General features: G+C 40.2%; 1 protein-coding gene across 1 annotated transcript in view; it reads right to left on the bottom strand.

Annotated features, from left to right (window-relative positions):
* Positions 1–23,114, bottom strand: part of BRIP1 (BRCA1 interacting helicase 1) — a 152,574-nt gene that overhangs the window by 123,096 nt on the left and 6,364 nt on the right. Inside the window, exons 4-6 of the mRNA XM_066363158.1 lie at positions 22,193–22,363; positions 6,376–6,503; positions 3,667–3,786 (exon numbers count right to left, since the gene is read on the bottom strand). Of these exons, the coding sequence (XP_066219255.1) occupies positions 3,667–3,786; positions 6,376–6,503; positions 22,193–22,363 (419 nt within the window). The remainder of the gene's footprint in view (positions 1–3,666; positions 3,787–6,375; positions 6,504–22,192; positions 22,364–23,114) is intronic.

Below are 23,114 nucleotides of genomic sequence, written 5' to 3'. Positions count from 1 at the left end.
ATCCACAGGATGTAAACCAAATTATTTTAATAAAAACTGAGAAAATTTTTTAAAAACCTAAAAAATTTAATGTCAAATTTAATATTTTTTTCATTTTTTAATTTTTCTTAAGTGAGAAGTGTGGAGGCAGAGAGACAAGACTCCTGCATGCGCCCCGACCGGGATCCACCAGACAAGCTCCCTATGGGGCGATGCTATGCCTATCTGGGGCCATGGCTCCATTGCTCAGCAACCAAGCTATTTTAGCTCCTGAGGCAAGGCCACAGAGCCATCCTCAGCGCCTGGGACCAACTCGTTCCAACCGAGCCATCGCTGCAGAAGGGGAAGAGAGAAAGAAAAAGGGAGAAAGGAGAGAAGGAAGAGTGAAAGCAAGTAGATGGTCGCTTCTCCTGTGTGACCGGGAATCAAACCTGGAATTTCCACATGCCCGGCTGACGCTCTACTGCTGAGCCAACCAGCCAGGGCTAATGTCAAATTTAGAGGAAAACAAAAATCATTAAACTAATTTGTCATTTAATTTATGGAGAAAAGTTTTTAAAAAAATAGTACAACTGCAGATTTCAAATGTATGAAGACCATAACATTTATATCTTTGTAGGGATAGGAGAACAAAATCATTATTTATGAATCCAAATAACAATTCTTCTAAAAAATAAATACTGTCTTCTAATATCTTATAAGAACCAGAACAGAAAAATCATCCTAAGCATTTAGAGATGTTAATCTAAATAAAATATAAGATATATTAAATCTAGTCCCACCATTTTTTTCCTCCCATTTGAAGGAACAGGTTCTAAAAAGAAATATTAATTATCCAAGTCCTTCAAATTACCTTATTAAGATCTTTAGATGATCTAGATTAATACACGATACATAAAATATGAGACATATCTGTCAACATAAAAGACCTAAAATATAGCCTGACCAGGTGGTAGCACAGTGGACAAAGCATCGGACTGGGAAGCAGAGGACCCAGGTTTGAGACCCCGAGGTCGCCAGCTTGAGTGCGGGCTAATCTGGTTTGAACAAAGCTCACCACCTTGGACCCAAGGTCTCTGGCTTGAGCAAGGGGTTACTCGGTCTGCTGAAGGCCCACAGTCAAGGCACATACGAGAAAACAATCGATGAACAACTCAAGTGTTGCAATGAAAAACTGATGATTGATGCTTCTCATCTCCCTCTGTTCCTGTCTGTCTGTCCCTATCTATCCCTCTCTCTGACTCTCTGTCTCTATAAAAAATAAAAATAAAAAAGAATTAAAAAAAAAAGACTAATACTAATGATTGGTCATAGATGTAATTTACTTAACTATTCTTTAAAAGAAAAAAAAGAGCCTGACCAGGCGGTGGCGCAGTGGATAGAGCGTCGGACTGGGATGCAGAGGACCCAGGTTCGAGACTCCGAGGTCGCCAGCTTGAATGCGGGCTCATCTGGTTTGAGCAAAAGCTCACCAGCTTGGACCTGAGGTCACTGGTTCGAGCAAGGGGTTACTCAGTCTGCTGAAGGCCCCTGGTCAAGGCACATATGAGAAAGCAATCAATGAACAACTAAGGTGTCACAAAAAAAACTGATTGATGCTTCTCATCTCTCTCGGTTCCTGTCTGTCCCTGTCTATCCCTCTCTCTGACTCTCTCTGTCCCTGTAAAAATAAAAAAATAATAATTAATTTTAAAAAGAAAAAAAGAAAAAGATCTAAAATATAGACTGCATTTTTAAAAAATTACTTTAAGAGCTTTGGTGATAAACTAATTTCAGAAGCTGCTATACAATAAATCATAATCTTATGAAACCTATTTTCCTTCTACTTCTTTATGAAATCACCTATTCCAGAATTAACAGAAAATATTTTTATTATTTGTAATACACCATTCTGCAAAGATCAAGAAATGTTATACAATTAGGGAAAAACAGTCTCTTCAATAAATGGTGGTAAGAAAACTGGACAGCCACATGCAAAAGAATAAAATTCAACTATCTCACACCATACACAAAAAAATAATTCAAAATGGATTAAAAATTTGAATAAGACCTAAAATCATAAATATCCTAGAAGAAAACAAGTGGCAAGGTCCCTGGCTTACATCTTGGGGATGATTTCTTTTTTGAAACTGACACAAAAAGCAAAAGCAAGAAAAGCAAAAATAAACAAGGGGACTCCATCAAACTATTCAATAAAAAGCTTCTGCACAGCAAAGGAAACAGTCAACAAAATAAAAAGGCAACCTACTATATGGGAAAAGATATTTGCAAATCTGGTAAGGGGCTACTATCCAAAATATATAAGAAATGCATACAACTTAATAGCAAAAAAAAAAAAAAATCTAATTAAATATCATACAGAAGATTTAAAGTTTTCCAAAGAAGACTACTGATAGCCAAGAGGTACATGAAAAGATGCTCAACGTCACTTATCAACAGGGAAATACAAATCAAAACCACAATGAAATATCACCTCACACCTGTGAGAAAGGTCAGAAATAAAGATTGGGGAAGAAGTGAAAGGGCAAAAGAATGCAAAAAAGTTTTTTGGGTTTTTTTTATAAAATCTTTTTTTGCTTAGTTTTTTTTTTACAGAGAGAGAGAGTCAGGGAGAGGGACAGACAGGAACGGAGAGATGAAAAGCATCAATCATTAGTTTTTAATTGCGCGTTGCAACACCTTAGTTGTTCATTGATTGCTTTCTCATATGTGCCTTGACTGTGGGGCTACAGCAGACCGAGTAACCCCTTGCTCAAGCCAGCGACCTTGGGCTCAAGCTGGTGAGCTTTTTGCTCAAACCAGATGAGCCCACGCTCAAGCTGGCAACCTCGGGGTCTCAAACCTGGATCCTCTGCATCCCAATCCGACGCTCTATCCACTGCACCACCACCTGGTCAGGCGCAAAAAGTTTATATAAATGCTGAAAAAGTGTATAGGTAAACAGGAGCTTTATAAGCCATTCAAAGACTTTTGGAATTTGTTCCCAAAGTTAATGAGTTTTCTCATCCCCTACCTGAAAAAATAATAATACAGACAGAATATATGAAACAAGTTTTCGAGATATAGGACATCAGGTAAGGAAGAATGATCCCTGAGACAGAAAACAAATGAGACAGGCCCTATGATTGCCTCAGCTTATTGTCTTGAGAGAGTTTCCAGACTATATAGCATAGGGAGGGGAAACCCAACATTAGCCCAGTAACCCTGAGTTCAAGAGACATTGATGCTGAGACTCAAGGGTGACCAAGAAAACTATAAACTGCACAGAGATAAATATCAAAAAGGAGAGAGCTATAAAAATCAACTCCAGAGATTTGCAGCAGGACCTCTTAAGTGTCCAGTGGAGTACTGATCAGCACATGCCAATGAAGAAATAATCCAAAATGCTGGAAAGAAGCGCCTGTATGATGAGACACTCACATAGGACATGGAATGGTGCCTGCTCCCACTAGACAGGCTGGAAAAACCTCACAATTCCTGGAGCATTAGGTAGAGGACTCAGCAGGAATAGCCTCTATTGAGGTAGCCTAAGACTACTACATTATTAGCAGAGATATGACAGCACTTAGGACTTCTGGGTTGTTTTCTACTGCTCTTTGCCTTATATTGTTCTTCTTTTATTCAAAAATGAATTCAGCAAATTTCGCATTCTCCATCTTTAAACTGAACAATGGCATAAATACATACATTTGAGGAAGAAAAGGAGTTTATTTTTCTTAATGGAGAGTTGAGTTTTGGGGTCTTTCCTGAAGTGACTTTTGGATCCAAATGATGTACTTCCTTTTCAAAACAATGACGTTTTCTAATCTATAAACACAAAACCAAAATAAAGTTCAAAGTAAACAAAACATTGGAGCAGGCGAGTTGTTCTCACAGATCAAAATAGTTGTTTTCAGCATACAAAAAAAATTACTAATTAATTATTCTAAATAATTTTTCAAAACACAAATAGGCATATTATAAGACTTAAATAGAATAGAGTAATACCTCTTGAATCCTAACCAAAATAATTTTAATTAGTAATATGTCAAAACTATAGTACCAAAAAATAATCTCCCCATAAAATAGTTCCACTATATGGACACCAAGTATAGTATTATAGCAAAGTCCAAATTATATATCTAATTGGATAATAAAAGCAAATAACAGAAACTTCATTCTAAATAAAAAGATCAGAATAAAAAATTTAAATGTAAATATTCATTTCTTACATAACAGAATAAATTACTTGATTACTACTATTACTATTACTTACTAGAGAGCTGATAATAAAAGTTGTATATGACTAAATTTCTTTCATAAATACCACTAAGTTTTCTTTCCAAGCTGTCTATACTGTTTCCTACTTGCAAAAGGCGAAGGGAGGGGGCACTTCTATTGATGATCCCATTCTTTTTTTTTTCTTCTTTTCCAAGTGAGAAGAGGGAAGATAGAGAGATAGACTCCCCTTTGTCCCGACTGGGATCCACCCAGCAACCTCAATCTGGGACCAATGCTCACAACGGAGCTATATTTAATGCCTCAGGCAGAGGTTCCACAAAGCCATCCTCAGCACCCAGGGCCTAGGCACTTGAACCAACTGAGTCATGGCTGCAGGAGGGGAAGAGAGAAAGAGAAAGAGAGGGGAGGAAAAGAGAGAGAGAAAGGGTAGGAGAAAAGAAGCAAATGGTCACTTCTCCTGTGTGCCCTGACCAGGAATCAAACCTCGGACGTCCATGTACCAGGCTATGCTCTACCACTCAGCCAACCAGCCAGGGCCTGATGATCCCCTTTTTACAAAAATGAAATGAGACCCAATGAAGTCAAGAATGAATGCTATATGTTGAACACTACCTCACAAAATCCAACTCTTTTATTGGGGGAAAAAAAGAAACTCTAAAGATGCATGCTTCACTTGTAATTGGTGTTTTCCAAAAATACCCTAATTCATTCTGTTTCTAAAAACCCGGTTTAATTATGGAAGTTAAAAATTATAAGCAGAAGAGATAAACTACATAAGAATGCAAACACTGGCCCTGGCGGTGGTTCAGTGGATAGAGTGTCAGCCCAGGATATGGACGTCGCGGGTTCAATTCCCAGTCAGGGCCCATAGAAGAAGCGACCATCTGCTTCTCTCCCTCTCCCCCTTCTTTCTCTCTTCCTCTCCCATAGCTAGTGGATCGACTGGTTCGAGTGTGGCCCCAGGTGCTGAAGATAGCTGGGTAGGTCCAAGCAGAACATCAGCCTCAGGCACTAAAAACAGCTTAGTTGATTGAGCATTAGTGAAGAAATGCCTATCAAGGTGCATGAGGAAGTCTGTTTCTCTACCTCCCCTCCTATCACTTAAGAAAAAAAAAAGAAGAAAAAAGAATGCAAACACTTTTTGAGCATATATATATATATATATATATATATATATATTTTTTTTTTTTTTTTTTTTTTTTTTTTTTTACAGGGACAGAGAGTGAGTCAGAGAGAGGGATAGACAGGGACAAACAGAAAGGAACGGAGGGAGATGAAAAGCATCAATCATTGGTTTTTCGTTGTGACACCTTAGCTGTTCATTGACTGCTTTCTCATATGTGCCCTGACCACGGACGGGCCTTCAGCAGACTGAGCAACTCCTTGCTCGAGCCAGCAACCTTGGGTCTAAGCTGGTGAGCTTTCTGCTCAGGCCAGACGAGCCCACGCTCAAGCTGGTGACCTCGGGGTCTCGAACCTGGGTCTTCGCATCCCAGTCTGACACTCTATCCACTGCGCCACCACCTGGTCAGGCTGAGTATATTCAATTAAAAATATACAATTATGTACAGATGACATACTAATTCATTAATAATTATCCTTTTTATTTGTAACTAAGTCTATTAAAATGTCTACCTCCCCATCTCACTACCATGAACTCTATGAGAAAACATGGCATTCACCTATGAAAAGTATGTGTCATTTAAAATATCTAGTAATTTAGGTCTTTTCAATAATATTTAGAAATAAAGTTTATCATGTATTGATATTAAAACCTCACTAAATAAAAGTAAACCATGTAAATATACTAAAACTATCAACACCAAATATCCATGACATAAATATTCATATCAGAGGAATTTTAATTTAAAAATGCATTATATAACAGTTAAAAAGTACAAAGTAGTTATAGGTAAATATTCCTTATATATAAGCACCATGCAGTTTCACTTTAAAGACATGTTATTATGTTTTAAATAGTTTTTTATAATAAAAAACTCCTTTGTAATGAGTAACTACATAAAATTTAAATTACAATAATTTACCATTTAATTTACATCTGTAACCCAACTAATCTCCACAAGTTTTCACTGAAAGTTCGATTGACACTTGACTTGACCACCTTGTTCAGCTGTAACTAATAGGATAATTTCACTGCCAATAAACTCTATTTACCTGCTGTGTAGTTTCTAAAGATCGAATTCTTTTCTTCTCTACTTGAAAATCATCACTTTGATCTCTGTATACAGATGCCTGTTTCTTGGCAGATAACTTTGCAGCCAGCGTAGTTTTTTCAGGAGAGTCTTACAGAAGAAGTAAAAAAAAAAATTAGAATAACTTACCCTTATGCAATTTTTCTAGAAAAATACTAGAATCAAGATGCAGCCTTATTTCTGAGGAAAGCATATTTAAAACCATGAATTGCTAAACATGTTTAAAATCACTTCTTTATCCCTGAGCTTATTTCTATAACAAAAATATAGCAAACATTTTGAGAACTGTGCTCTCAATAGGCAAGTTCAATTTTGACTTAATAGGTTTATGCTTTTGTAAACCACTCCCAATAATGTAATTTAAAAAATATAATTGTAAGATTCTCTCAAGAAAATATATCTCCTTTCTAAAAAAATCTTTATAGTGTTTCAATGTCCCTTTCCTATTAAGCTTCTCAATGTTCATTAGTATTAGAAACATAGTAAAATCAAGCTCTTATAATCTACCTTTTAATCCCACAATCCTGAAAACTCATTCACAGGTCATCGGTGACCTCTTAATAGCAAAATAACATTATCCCCATTTTATAGATGTGAACATTAGGTTTTAAAGAAGTCAAATAATAGGCCAGTATCATATAGCTAGGAAGAGGCAGAGCCTGCTTGTACTAACTCCTGACATCTAAACCGAAAATCCATAAGCAAAACTTCAACATAAAGCCAAACTTAAACTTAACACCGTGTTCTGGAACAGAACACATTTCCTTCTTCCTCAATGTCTGTAAAACTGTTCTTAATTATTCCTATACATTGGTTTCCACCTTTCCTTAAACGTGTTCTTAAAAGTAACTTCCTTCTCTGCCCTTCTCTACACATTCCCTTGAATTTATTTAACAAGCATTTATTTTATTGGGTCCATGTAATTCCAGACACCATGGAAAAACAATGAAAAAAGAATTAAAGAATTTACAGCCTGACCAGGTGGTGGCGCAGTGGACAGAGCGTCCGACTGAGATGCGGAGGACCCAGGTTCGAAACACTGAGGTCTCCGGCATGAGCACAAGCTCACCAGTTTGAGCGTGGGGTCGCTGGCTTGAGCATGGGATCATAGACATGACCCCACTGTCACTGGCTTAAGCTCAAAAGGTTGCCGGCTCGAGCAAGGGGTCACTTGCTCTGCTGCAGCCCCCTGGTCAAAGCACATATGAGAAAGAAATCAATGAACAACTAAAAAAACTAAGGAGCTGCAATGAAGAATTGATGCTTCTCATCTCTCTCCCTTCTTGTCTATCCCTCTCTGTCACAAAAAAAAATTTTTTTAAAGAATTTACAGACTATTAGGAGAAAAAACCATATAGGCAGGTCCAATTCTGTTGTTAAAAAACAAGCTATTTGGGCCTGATCTGTGGTGGCGCAGTAGATAAAGCGTCAACCTGGAACGCTGAGGTGGCCAGTTCGAAATCCTGGGCTTGCTCCTGCAAGACACATATGGGAGTTGATGCTTCCTACTCCTCCCCCTTCTCTTTCTCTCTTTCTCTAAAAATGAATAAATAAAATATTTAAAAAAATTTAAAAACAAACTTATCTGTATAAACACAGAAGTGAATCTATGCCACACAGCGCTGGTTTTTTAAGCTTTTTCTAAGGACAGTATTTTTTTTTCTTTATTTCTTATTTTTTTATCTTATTTTTATTAATTTTAATGCAGTGACATTGATAAATCAGGGTACATATGTTCCGAGAAAACATCGCCAGATTATTTTGACCTTTGATTATGCTGCATACCCCTCACTCAAAGTCAAATCATCCTCCTTCACCTTCTATCTGGTTTTCTTTGTGCCCCTACCCTCCCCCCCACTCCCTCCATCTCCTTCGCCCCCTCCCCACCCCTCCACCCCACTCCCTGTTACCATCACATTCTTGTCCATGTCTCTGAGTCTCATTTTTATGTCCCATCTATGCATGGGTTCATATAGTTCTTAGTTTTTTTCTGATTTACTTATTTCACTCCGTATAATGTTATCAAGGTCCATCCATGTTATTAAGGACAGTATTTTTTAAAGAAAAAATAATTTGCAAAACAGGGTGAAAACCTAGAACTCCTTTGATCCACCACAATCCTCTCTCTCCTACAAAACATGTTTTCTCCAAGGACTCATAAGAATATAGTTTGAAAACAACTGTATTCTAGCCTAACCAGGCGGTGGCACAGTGGATAGTCAAACTGGGATGCAGAGGACCCAGGTTTGAGACCCCGATGTTGCCAGCTTGAGCATGGGCTCATCTGGTTTGAGCAAAAGCTCAACAGCTTGGACCCAAGGTCGCTGGCTCGAGCAAGGGGTTACTCGGTCTGCTGTAGCCCCACAGTCAAGGCATTATATGAGAAAGCAATCAATGAACAACTAAAGTGTCGCAACGAAAAACTTATGATTGATGCTTCTCATCTCTCTCCGTTTCTGTCTGTCCCTCTTTATCCCTCTCTGACTCTGTCTCTGAAAAAAACAAACAAACAAACAAACACTGTATTCTAAAATATTAAAGTTTTGCCTTTCATACCTAGTCTTTCATCTAGCCTGAATGCATTTTTGTAAATGGAGCCTACTCCAATTTCAATTTTTCCATAGGGATATCTGAGTCCCAGTATCACTTATAGAAAAGTCCCTCCTTTGTCCTCTGCTCTGCAGAAGCACTTCTATTTAAAAAAATCAAGTTTCTGGCTACACGTAAAACTGAATTTGGGTTCTCTACTGTTTTCCACTGGTCTACCACTGTGCCCATACCAAACTGTTTTAATTACTATAACTTCTATAATCTTTCAGGATATCTCATAGATTAAGTCCTCTCATCTTGACCAGCTTCTCAGAAGTGTCGTTGGCTATTCTTCCTTTTCTTTTTTTTAAATTTACTGATTTTTAGAGAGAAAGAAAGGAAGACAGAGAAACATCAATTTGTTGTTCCACTTATTAATTCACTGATTCTTGAATGTGCCCAGACCCAGGATCAAAACCACAACCTTGGTGTATCAGGACAACACCCTAACCAGCCAGGGCTCTAACTATTATTCTTCATCCTTTGAATTTCCATATATATTTTAGAAAGACATGTAATTTTGCACTCCATAATTTCCTGGCAAACTGGCAAAATACCCACAAAACAAACCTAGAGTAATGGTTATCAGTTGGGACAATTTTACCACCCCTGGCCCCCCACACCAGGGAAATTGAACAATTTCTAAAGACACTTTTGGTTGTCATTAAAGGCAGGGGAGGACAGGGGAGACACTACTGGCATCTAGCGGGTGGAGGCCTGGGAGATGCTGCTGCTAAACATCCCACAATGCACAGTCCCACAACAAAGAAGAGTCCTACCCAAAATGTTAAAAGTGACACTGCTGAGAAACCCTATTCCATATAAACCAAGGGAGCAAATATGTATGGGCCCCTTAAAGAGTAGGGAATGTCTACAATAAACAACAATTTAGTTTTAGAAAAACTGAACTGCCATATGCCAAATAAGATTAACCCCCAATTCATTAAAATAAAGATTACATTACCTGCATATACAAAAAGGTTTCTCTATCTTCTTATTTTTTATAGCATAGAAGTATACAGGAAGTTTAGTGAAACGGTTAAGTCTTTAAAATACAAAATTATAAGAGAATGAGATATATCCAGAATAGGTTAAAAAAATTTAAAAACTTCTAGAAATCAATACGAAACACCGAGTAGAAAAAATGGGCAAAAAACAAATACGCAGTTCACTGATGGAAATATTTAAATGACCAACAAATATATAAAAAGATGCTCAACCCTATTAGTCATCAGAAAAATACCAATTAAAACTCATGAGAGCCTGACCAGGCGGTGGCACAGTAGATAGAGCGTTGGACTGGGATGCAGAGGACCCAGGTTCGAGACCCCGAAGTTGCCAGCTTGAGCACGGGCTCATCTGGTTTGAGCAAAAGCCCATCAGCTTGAACTCAAGGTCGCTGGCTCCAGCAAAGGGTTGCTCGGTCTGCTGAAGGCCCGCGGTCAAGGCACATATGAGAAAGCAATCAATGAACAACTAAGGTGTTGCAATGCGCAATGAAAAACTAATAATTGATTCTTCTCATCTCTCCGTTCCTGTCTCTGTCCCTGTCTATCCCTCTCTCTGGCTCACTCTCTGTCTCTATCTCTGTAAAAAAAAAAAAAAAAAAACTCATGAGAGCCTGTCCAGGTGGTGTGGTATAGTAGATAGTCAGGATGCTGAGGACCCAGGTCCGAAACCCCAAGGTCACCAGCCTGAGTGAAAACTCACCAGCTTGAGTGCAGGGTCGCTGGCTTGAGCATGGGATCATAGACATGACCCCATGGTCACTGGCTTGAGGTCAGGTCTGCTGGAGCCCCTCCGCCACGCCCCCATCAAGCACATATGAGAAAGCAATCAATGAACAACTAAGGAGCTGCAACAAAGAACTGATGCTTCTCATCTCTCTCCCTTCCAGTCTGTCTGTCCCTCTCTATGTCTCTCACTTAAAATAAAAAATAAAATAAAATAAAATAAAAAACCTTATGAGAACATAACACATATAACAGACTGTGCAATATTTTTAAAGACTGGAAATATCAAGTGCTAATAAGAATAGTGAGCCGGGTTCGCTTCCCGGTCAGGGAACCAAAAAAAAAAAAAAGAATAGTGAACAATGTAACTTCCATATACTACTGAATATAGGACCAGGGTGGAGACAGGTATATATATTTGGTTCACCCACTTTAAAAAACATCAGAATTAACTGCTATAGCTGAAGATATGCATACACTATCACCAGCAATTCCATTCCCAGGTATACATCTAAAAGAAAATACCTATCTTTAGCAGAATGAACAAGAATGTTCAAAACAGCATTATAACGAAAAGTAGAAACCAACCAAATGTCTAACTATAAAATGAATTAATAAATTATGGTGAAATATTCATAGAAGAAAATAATACCATATATAGCAACAAGTACTACTCTATGTAACAGATAAATTACTCAGAAATACAACATTAAGCCAAAAGTAGACAGATATAATTTCATTTCTATAAAAAGGCAAAACTGATTAATAAATAACAGAAGGGAAGACAGCAATTACCTGTGGAGAGAAAGGACAGTGACTAGCAAAAAGGATAAGAAGGGCCTTAGAGGTGTTGGTCATGTCCTATTTTTAATCTAGATGGCAGTTACAAGAGTGTATTTAACTTTATAAAAATTCATCAAACTATACCCTTAGATTTTGTGCACTTTTCTGTATTTAGGTTACATCTTATTAAAAATTTTAGCTGAAAATATCAACAGTATCAGAACACAACTATGATTTATGCCACCTGATCTTCAAGAGACTATTCTAAATAACTCTAACTCAAACGTTAAAATGCAAATTGCATATACTATATTGACAACTGATTTTTTTACAATGGCAGTGTAGTGAATCAAGTATAGTCTTTTTTTTTTTTTTTAAGTGAGAGGAGATAGAGAAACAGACTCCTGCATGCTCTCCAACTGGGATCCACCTGGCAACCCCCCATCTGGGGCCGATGCTCAAATTAACTGAGCTATTTTTAGTGCCTGATACTGATGCTCAGAACAACTGAGCTATTCTCAGCACCTGCGGCCAACACTCCAACCAATGGAGCCACTGGCTGCAAGAAGGGAAGGATTAAGGGGAAAGGGAGGGGAAAAAAAGCAGATGGTCACTTCTCCTTTGTCCCTGACCAGGAATCAAACCCAGGACGTCCATACACAGGGCCTAAGATCTACCCACTGAGCCAGTCAGCCGGGGCCAGGATAGCATTTTCAATAAATGATGCTAAATAATTAGATATCTATATGCAAATAAATGAACTTAGATTCATACCTTGCACAATATACAAAAATTAACTTGAAATGCATCTTAGACCTAAAACTAAACCTACAGCCTGACCAGGTGGTGGCACAGTGGATAGAGCATCAGACTGGGATGCAGAGGACCCAGGTTCAAAACTCTGAGGTTGCCAGCTTTCTCACAGGCTCATCTGGCTTGAGCACGAGTTCACCAGCTTGAACATGAGCTCACCAGCTTGAGTGCAGGGTCGCTGGCTTGGGTGTGGGATCATAGACATGACCCCATGGTCACTGGCTTGAAGCCCAAGGTCGCTGGCTTGAGCAACGGGTCACTTACTCTTCTGTAGCCCTCGCCCCCCAGTCAAGGCACATATGAGAAATCAGTGAATGAACAACTAAAGTGCAAACTACTAAGGTGCCGTAACGAAGAACTGATGCTTCTCATCTCTCTCTCCCTTCCAGTGTCTCTCTCTGTCTGTCACAAAAAAATATAAAACAAATAAAAGTAAACCTACAACTATATTTAAGTAAAGTTGTACTCAAAATATATAAAGACCTCTCAAAACTTAACAGTAAGAAAAAAAAAACAAAACAGGCAAAAGATATGAACAAACATTTCACAGAAGATACACAGAAGGCTAATAAGCACATGAAAAGATGTTTAACATCACAAGTCACTAGGGAAATGTTAATTAGAACCACACTGAGCCTGACCAGGTGGTGGTGGCGGCGCAGTGGATAGAGCGACAGTGAGATCCCAGGTTCAAAACCGCAAGGTCAGCAGCTTGAGCGTGGGCTCATCCGGCTATTGTGCAGGCTCACCAGCTTGAGCATGGGGTCACCAGCTCTGGTATGGATGGGATCATCGACATGACCCTGTGGCCGCTGGCTTAAGCCCAAAGGTCACTGGCTTGAAGACCAAGGTTATTGGCTTGAGCCCAACGTCACCAGCTTGGCTTGAGCCCCCCTGTCAAGGCACATAAGAGAAGCAATCCATGAACAAGTAAAGTAACAGAAGTATGAGCTGATACCGCTCATCTTCTCTCCTCCCAAAAAATATATAGATCGATAGATATACATCAAATACACTTAACAATTTGTAGTTTTTCAACCATTAGAATATTACAATAAAAAAGAACAAACTGATGATATGCAACAACATGAATGAAGTAAAAGAGGATAGATAAAATAAGTATACAGGTTGTAGGATTCCGTTTATATAAACTCTAGAAAATGCAAACTAATCTACAGTGACAGAAAGTAAATCAGAAGTTATCTGGGGAGAGTGAATCATGGAAGGATGGGAAAGAAGGATAACAAAGTGTCATGAGGAAACTTTGAAAGGTGAGGGATACATTCACTATCTTGATGCTGCTGAAAGTTTCATGGAGGTACACCTATGTCAGAACTTATGAAGTCAATCAGAGAAAGCTAAGAACCATATGATTTCACACACAGGTGGGATATGAAACTGAGACTCATAGATATAGATAAAAGTGAAGGGTTACCAGGGGGAAGGAGATGAGAGGTAGGGGAGCAGTAGAGGGGGGTAGGGGGTAGGGTATAAGGAGGGACAAATACAAGGTGACAGAAAATGACTTTTACTTTGGGTGATGGGTATGTGACAAATCAACAGTTCAAATTCTACAGAAATATTTACCTGAAACCTATGTACTCTTATTGATCAATGGGACTCTGCTAAAGTTAATTTTCTAAATAAATTATAAAAAAAGGAACTTATTAAAATATATATATGCCTTAAATATATAATTATATCAAGTATATTTCAATTAAGCTGTTTAAAATATATATAAAATTTATATATATAAATTATAGGCCCTGGCCGTGTAGCTCAGTTGGTTGGAGGGTTGTCCCAATGCATGAAGGTTTTAAGTTCAATCCCCAGTCAGAGCACATATAAGAATCAACCAATGTTGGCCCTGGCCGGTTGGCTCAGTGGTAGAGCATCAGCCCTGAGTGTGGATGTCCCAGTTCAATTCCCAGCCAGGGCACACAGGAGAAGCGCCCATCTACTTCTTCACCCTTCTCCCTCTCTTTTCTCTCTATCTCTCTCTTCCCCTCCCACAGCCAAGGATCCATTGGAGCAAAGTTGGTCCGGGTGCTGAGGATGACTCCATGGCCTCCCCCTCAGGTGCTAGAATGGCTCCCGTTGCAACGGAGCAACGGCCCAAATGGGCAGAGCACTGCCCCCTGGTGGGCATGCCAGGTGGATCCCAGTCAGGCGCATGCGGGAGTCTGTCTCTCTGCTTCCCAGCTTCTCACTTCAGAAAAACATAAACAAATAAATAAATAAATAGTATCAACCAATGAAATCATAAATAAGTGGAACAAAACAGTGTTTCTCTCTCTCTCCCTTCCTTTCTCTCTCTCAAATCAATTTATAAAAAATTTTAAAATGCCTTGGAGATTAGTTTCTCTTTGGCCACCTGTCCTCAAATCAAATAGTTGTTCCCACTGAGCATAAGTCAGAGGGGTAGTTTACTTCTCAGGAACTGCCACACTTGTACATTTCCAATTTACAAAAAAAAAAAAAATTGTGATTAAATATACAAAAAAAAAAATTACAAATAAATATTATAAACCCGAGTTTTTATAATTAGCTCAAATCAAACCCACACAAATATTTATTTAGCCCCTAGTACAGTGGTCAGCAGACTGCGGCTCACTAGCCCCTTGAGTGCAGCTCTTTGGCCAACTTAGGAGTACTCTAATTAAGTTAATAACAATGTACCTACCTATATAGTTTAAGTTTAAAAATTTTGGCTCTCAAAAGAAATTTCAATTGTTGTACTGCTGATATTTGGCTCTGTTGTCTAACGAGTTTGCCAACCACTGCCTTAGTATATGCAAGACACTCTGTTAAGTTCTAGGGATACAATGGTAAGCAAACTGACTTGGTCCCTGACCTGAAGGAGTATACAGTACAGTCTGCTAGGGGAAGCTGATTAATAAAAAGTGCACACAGACACATGGATAATACAAACTGTGATAAGTGCTATGAAGAAGTGGTATATAGTAGGGAAATCAAATCTAGTCTGATGGAAAGGTCAGTATGGCTCCCTCGAAGAAGTGATAAGATCAAGATTAAAAAGCAGAAGATGGAACTTTCCTCAGAAGAAAAACTAATACAAAGCCATTGAGGAAGAAAGCATGACCTTTTGAAAGAAGGAAAAGAAAGCCAAAAGGCTAAGGTAAAAACAGTGTAGACAACACTACTGATCACCTCTCCAGCATCTATTCTACCTCCTCTTCCTCATTCCTAACAGATTTAAACGTTTGTTCAAACAACTACCCTCCTCCACACACAGTCTCATGCTTTAGAGGAAGATGAGTCCATACTTGATTTTAGGAGAAGGATATTAGACTTAAGTCAATCATGGCAACCTCATTTCTCCCTGCCAGTGATTAGTTAAGGAATGACATGAATTAACATAGAAAAAGAAGTTATTGCATGCTCTAAGTAAGAGATGGTGGTTTGCACTAGGGAGGTATCAATGGAGGTAGAGATATGCAGGGAGCAATAAAAAAGAGCAAAGAGTATAGAATGTCAACTAGATTTCTGGCTTAGAAAATAATGGTCAATCCTTTCCATGTAGTCTTTTTTTTTTCCTAAAGTGAGAAGCGGGAGGCAGAGAGACAGACTCCTGCATGTGCCCAACCAGGGTTCACCTGGCAATCCTGCTAGGGGGAGATGCTCTGCCCATCTGGGGCATTGCAACTGGAGTCATTCTAGTGCCTGAGGCAGAGTCAACGGAGCCATCCTCAAGTGCCCAGGCCAACTTTGCTCCAATGGAGCCTTGGCTGTGGGAGGGGAAGAGAGAGACAGAGAGAAAGGAGAGGGGGAGGGGTAGAGAAGCAGATGGGCGCTTCTCCTGTGTGCCCTGGCCGGGAATCGAACCTGGGACATCCATACACTAGGCTGATGCTCTACCACTGAGCCAACCGGCCAGGTTCCAAATATTCTTAAAATCTAGTTCTCTTAAATAAATCTAAAAAGACTTAGTTAAGGATGATGCTTAAAACATACCTGATCCTCATGTAGAATACTAGTTTGAGTGACATCGGCAGCATGGTCATGTGAGAGGAACTCCAGGTATCCCCCATTGCAGTTACAATCATTGTACAGCTGCTATAATTTAACAAAGGAGCCCTAGCTCAACACACAAACACATCTGAGAGAACCGTACATTGAGACATTTAAAGGTGGGCATCTTGGAGCAAACAGGGAAACAGGACCGGGAAAGGACAGAAACTGATCGCACACAATCTAACAGTGGCTGGGGCCACAGCAGATGCCATAGCAGTGAAGAGTCAGGGTAAAACCCCCACTAGGCAAACAGGAGGGGCAAAGAGGAGCAGAGATAGCAACTGGGCCTTGGTGGCCAGCACACATGAAGGTAAATCCAGGGTAAGGGGCAGAAAAACAGTACAAAAGGTGGCAGCATTCTATAACTCACCATCACCAGACAAAGATTTCCCAGACTAGTGAACCTGCCCACCCCATTCTCCTGTGGCATGTCCAGCAGTAAAAATTCTAATGAAGCAGAAGGGCAAAGGGCTGGAAAAACACTTTCCAGCCTAAGTGGTCTATACTCCCTGTGGCTAAGCCTGCTAGAAAGAAGGGAGCCTCAGAGGCAGACACCCTCTTCCCCCCACTTACCCCACCCATACCCCTCCAAAACTGCCTGGTAAAGAAAACTGGGTCAACACTGAGAGAGCAACTCTGTGAAGAGCTTCTGGCTACAAGAATGCAGCACTGGGAACATACAGGCCAGGAGGCCCATGGTTCACCCCTTCTAATCCACTGGAGTGGTGCCCCAGGACAGAAGTGACTGCTTTGTAAAGGGGGCACCTACCTCCTCAAGGAATGCAGATCACTGTCCACAGCAGAGGAGACACAGCCCTACAGATCCCAGAAGCCCCAGTAGTGCAGGTAAGAGAAAATAAAAACTTGTGCTTCAGCACCACCTATTGGAAAACACAAGAAAGGCCTTTACTTATCAATGTGCTAAGCAGTGGAAGTGTCAAATACAGGGGGTCCTCGGGTTACAACAGTCTCAACATATGATGTTTCAAGTTTACAACACTCACTCCCATAAGAACTTTAAAGAACTGAGACATGAGTGTTTCGGCTTACGCCATTAGCATACTAACGGTCTACATAGGTGAACTAATTTGGCTGCACGCGGCATAAGAATACGCAGTAACGCACTATATGAGGGAGTTGGTGTCCCCCAGTACCCTTACCTATGCCATTTTGGACTGCTAAAAGCGCAAGTGTTCCTTTTGTGTTGCTTTGTTTGGCAATTTTTTGGCCCTTATCATGACTCTTAAACAAAAGTCAGTTTTCAGATGGTAGTGCTTCAAAGAACAGGAAAGCCAACATGAAGAATGTCACAGAGCTATTGGCATCACATGGAGAGGAGCTGTCTACTGAAAACCTCATTCAGCTGGAGAAGCAGCTGATTAAATAGGAGGAGATAGAAACCCCAGAACCCAAGAGATTTACTACCAAGTGTTTGGCAGGTTTTTCCGTGGTAGAGGATGGGTTGGCAAAATTCCAGGCTGAGAACCGTAATGACAGATTCAATAAGGTCTACAGAGCTACTATGGATGCCGGATGCCTTGTAATGTCATAGGCAGACTTTGTAAAAGAGTAAGTCATCAACCTTCCAGACTAGCCTGGAACAATTCTTAAAGAGGGTAGAGAGGCCTGCAATAGATCCTGTACCCTTTACATCAGCTGCTTCTCAAAATGATACACCTGTAGTATAGGTAGAATCATCTTCCAGCATCTCCTGCCTGTTCCTTGGACAATCCTGATTCACCTGACCCAGTACCTGCAGCACCTTCTGCAGTTTCTCCTTCCAAGACGTCATTCTCTCCCACCTTGCAATGCCCCTTTCAGTGTGCAAGCCAACAACAAAAATAAAGGCAAGGAATTTTTTTACGCTCATTTTTGGTCATTTTCTGTTACTACAATATAGTGTACAGTGCAGTACATTTATGTTCTTTTGCTTTTTCTGTGGCTTGGTTGTTTTTATGTTCTAGGTTATGATTTTACAACTGTGTTAGGATAGGTAAGTGACTTAAGGTAGGGTATGTTTTGACTTACACCAAAATGTGGGTTATGTCACTGTTGTAGGAACTGAAGTATGTCATAACCTAAGGACTCCCTTTATTTAAAAAAGAAAAAGAGCCTGACCTGTGGTGGCGCAGTGGATAAAGCCTCGACCTGGAAATGCTAAGGATGCCGGTTTGAAACCCTGGGCTTGCCTGGTCAAGGCACACATGGGAGTTGATGCTTCCTGCTCCTCCCTACCATCTCTCTCTCTCTGTCTCTCTCAATCTCTCTAATGAATAAATAAAATAAAATAAAAAATAAAAATATGGAAAAAAGGAAAGAAAAAAAGATGTGGCCTGCCCAGGCAGTGATGCAATGCATGGAGCAGTGGACTGGGATATAGAGGACCTGGGTTCAAAACTCCAAGGTCACAGGCTTGAGCACAGGTTCACCAGTTTAAGTGTGAAGTCGCTGGCTTGAGTGTGGGATCATATGACCCCATGGTCGCTGGCTTGAGCCCAAGGGCTCTGGTTTGAGCAAGGTGTCACTCACTCTGCTGCAGTGCCACGGTCAAGGCACGTATGGGAAAGCAATCAATGAACAGCTAAGGAGCCGCAACGAAGAACTGATGCTTCTCATCTCTCTCCCTTCCTGTCTGTCTGTCCCTATCTGTCCTTCTCTCTGACTCTCTGTCAAAATTAAAAGAAAAAGGATTTCATTCCCACAAATGCCCAAACACAGAAATAATCCATCAAGCACAATGAATAATAAAGGCAACGAGCAACTTCAGAAAGAAAATGAAACAGCTCCAGAAAATAAAAGTAAAGATACATGGAAAATTGAGAATTAAACGACAGAGACTTCAATATTGCAGTTCTGAAAAAACTCAATGAGATACAAGAAACTCAAAACAAAATTAACAAACAAAAGGTGTACTTCACCAAAGAGACTGAAAATATAAAAAGGAACCAAATAGACATTTTAGAAATGAGAAACTCAATAAATGAGGTATAAAGAATGAATGAGCAAATTTAGGAAACAGAGCAGACCAGATAGAGGAAAGAATTAGGAATACTGAAGATAGAAATCTAAAAATGACTCAGGTAGAAGACAGAGAATTGAGAGTAAAAAAAATTAAAGAATTCTACAAGTACTGACTCATTAGAAAGAGCAATATATGCCTAATATGGTGCCGGGAGCGCAGTGGATAGAGCGTCAACCTGGGACAATTGAGGACCCAGGTTTGAAATCCCGAAGCATGAGTGTAGGTTCATAGGAGAGCGTGGGGTCACCAACTTGAGCACAGTGTCACCAGCTTGAGCATGGGATTGCCAGCTTGAGCATGGGATCACAGACATGGCCCCATAGTAGCTGGCTTGAAGCCCCAGGTCAATGGCTTAACCTCAAGGTCATTGACATAAGCAAGGGGTCACTGGCTCAGCTAGAGTCCCTCAGCCAAGGCACATATGAGGAAGCAATCAATGAACAACTAAGGCCCCAACTATGAGTTAATGCTTCTCATCTCTCCCTTCCTGTCTTTCTATCCATCTGTCTCTCTCTCTTCCAAAAAAAACCCCCCACCCTGGCCAGTTGGCTCAGTGGTAGAGCATTGGCCTGGCGTGCAGAAGTCCCAGGTTCGATTTCCGGCCAGGGTACACAGGAGAAGCGCCCATCTGCTTCTCCACCCCTCCCCCTCTCCTTCCTCTCTGTCTCTCTCTTCCCCTCCTGCAGCCAAGGCTCCATTGGAGCAAAGATGGCCTGGGCGCAGGGGATGGCTCTGTGGCCTCTGCCTCAGGCGCTAGAGTGGCTCTGGTCGCAACATAGCGACGCCCCAGATGGGCAGAGCATCGCCCCCTGGTGGGCGTGCGGGATGGATCCCGGTCGGGTGCATGCGGGAGTCTGTCTGACTGTCTCTCCCCGTTTCCAGCTTCAGAAAAATACAAACAACAACAAAACAAACAAACAAACAAACAAAAACCCAAAAAACAAAAAACCTGTTCAAACAAATAATTGATGAGAACTAGGTACTCAAATCCAAGACACTAACAGAGTATCTAATTATCTGAATACAAAGAGTCCTTCTCCAAGGCACATTATATTACAACAGTCAAAACTAATGACGCCTGACCAAGCAGTGGCGCAGTGGATAGAGCGTCGGACTGGGATGTGGAGAACCCAGGTTCGAGAGCCTGAGGTCAGCAGCTTGAGCACAAGCTCACCTGGTTTGAGCAAAAAGCTCACCAGCTTGAGCACAAGATCAATGGCTCGAGCAAGGGGGCAGGCACTCCGTCTACTGTAGCCCCCCGGGTCAAGGCACATATGAGAAATCAATCAATGAACAACTAAGGAGCCGCAACGAAGAATTGATGCTTCTCATCTCTCTCCCTTCCTGGCCGTCTGTCCCTATCTGACTCTGTGTCTCTGCCACAATAAATATAAATATTAAAAAAAAACAACTAATGACAAGGAAAGAATTCTCCAAGCAAACAGTAAACAAAAGATGGTAACCTATAAAGGAAACCCCTTTCGATTATCACAATTTTCAGAAGTTCAGGCACACTTAGCCCAAGGTCACTGGCTTAAGCAAGGGGTCACGTGCTCTGCTGGAGCCCCCTGGTCAAGGCACATATGAGAAAGCAGTCCATGAACAACTAAGGAGCCACAATGAATAACTGATGCTTCTCATCTCTCTTCCTTCCTGTCTTTCTGTCCCTATCTGTCCCTCTGTCTCTGTCACACTAAAAAATAAATAAAAAATAAATATGGCTAGATTGTCTTACAATACAAATTAAAGTTTCATAAAATTCTAACACATAATGAACCATATTGTCCACAAATAACATCAATTTCTGAATATCTTTTATTCTGCCTTGCCTTCTTCAAGAAGTAATTTAAGCTAACAAAATGACTAAATAAACTAAAAGTCAAGCCATGAATGAAATAGTCCAAAGGTTTATGACCAATCTATGAACTATCTAAAAATAATTCTGAGCCTGACTTATGGTGACACAGTAGATAAAGCATTGATTTGGAACACTGAGGTCACCAGTTCAAAACCCCAGGCTTGCCCAATCAAGGCACATATGAAAATCAATGACTATTAGTTGATGCTCCAGCTCCCACACCCACCTCTCTCTAAAAAAAACAATAAATAAAATATTTATTTAAAAAGGCCCCGGCTCAGTGGTAGAACCTCGACCCAGCGTGTGGAAATCCCAAGGTCAATTCCCAATCAGGGCACACAGGAGAAGCAACCCTCTGTTTCTCTACTCCCCCCCCTTCTCTCTCTCTGTCTCTTTCTCTCTCCTCTTCCCACAGCCATGACTCAATTGGTTCGAGCACACTGGCCCTGTGCGCTGAGTATGGCTCTGTGGAGCTTCTGCCTCAGTTGTGAGCATCAGCCCAGATGGGCAGAGTATCAGTGCCAGACGGGGGTTGCTGGGATCCTAGAAGAGGCGCATGCAGGAGTCTATCTCTGTTATCTCCCTTATGCTCACTTGGAAAAGAAAGAAGAAAAAAACAAACTCCAGACTGGCCTGCAGTAAAGTAATGGACAGACTATCAATCTGGAATGCTGAGGTGACTGATTTGAAACCCTAGGCTTGCCTGCAAGGTACATGACAAGCAATCAATGAACAACTAAAAGTAAGCAACTACAAGTTGATGCTTCTCGCTCCTCATCCTTCTCTCTCCTATCTCTGTAAAATCTTTCAAAAAAATAATTTGAAAGAATATGTAGAAATACATAATAAATTTTGCTAACTAAATTTATCCGAATAAGGTCTCATAACAGAAATAAATAAGGCTTCTATTACAGACGCCAACAGACCCAGACAAAATATATATTACCTTGGCAAGGTGATGAAGTGCCATTTTTTTCAGAAGGTGGTGTACTTGGACTACTGAAATGATGTGAAGTTCCTTGGTTCATGTCATCATTTGTAAAATTCTTTGAATGGCACATACAACAACATGACAATGGTGCTTCAGTTTTACTTAAGCTTTCATCCACTGGCTTTCCTAAAAAATAAAAGGACATTTATTTATATTTCTAATTAAATAAATTCATTGTTATCTGCAACTGAGATAAGCAATCCCCACAATTTGCCCAGGATGCAAGATTTTCTGTGCTAAAACTGAGAAAGTACTTTGCAAATCTGGACAAACCAGTCACCCTATATGAAACAATTTGGGACAGGAGAGAAACACTTATGCCAAAAACATGTATAGAAGTTATCATGATATATACATAACTTATAAAAATCTAACAATAGTAAAAGTTAATGTTATAAAGCCACAACTCAAGTATTATTTATATTGAAATTAAAATATCAAGCAGGTTCCCAGCCAGGGCACACAGGAAAAGCACTCATCTGCTTCTCTACCCTTCTCCCTCTCCTTTCTCTCTATCTCTGTCTTCCGCTCCTGAAGCCAAGGCTCCACTGGAGCAAGGTTGGCCCGGGCGCTGAGGATGGCTCCATGGCCTCTGCCTCAGGTGCTAGAATGGCTCCGATTAAAGCAGAGCAATGCCCCAGATAGACCGAGTATCACCCCCTGGTGGGCATGCTGGGTGGATCCCGTTCGGGCACAAGCAAGAGTCTGGCTGTCTGCCAGCCTCACTTCTCACTTTGGAAAAAATAAAAATAAATAAATAAATAAATAAAAATATCAAGCAGGGATTATTAAAATAAAGACCTAAAGTGTATTCTTAATTATTGCTATTTTTCTTTTTTTTTTTTTTTTTTTTTTTAAATTTATTTTTTTTTTTTTT

Source organism: Saccopteryx leptura, chromosome 2 (assembly GCF_036850995.1).
Source record: "Saccopteryx leptura isolate mSacLep1 chromosome 2, mSacLep1_pri_phased_curated, whole genome shotgun sequence".
NCBI lineage: Eukaryota > Metazoa > Chordata > Mammalia > Chiroptera > Emballonuridae > Saccopteryx > Saccopteryx leptura.
This window is presented reverse-complemented; position numbering and strand designations above follow the sequence as displayed.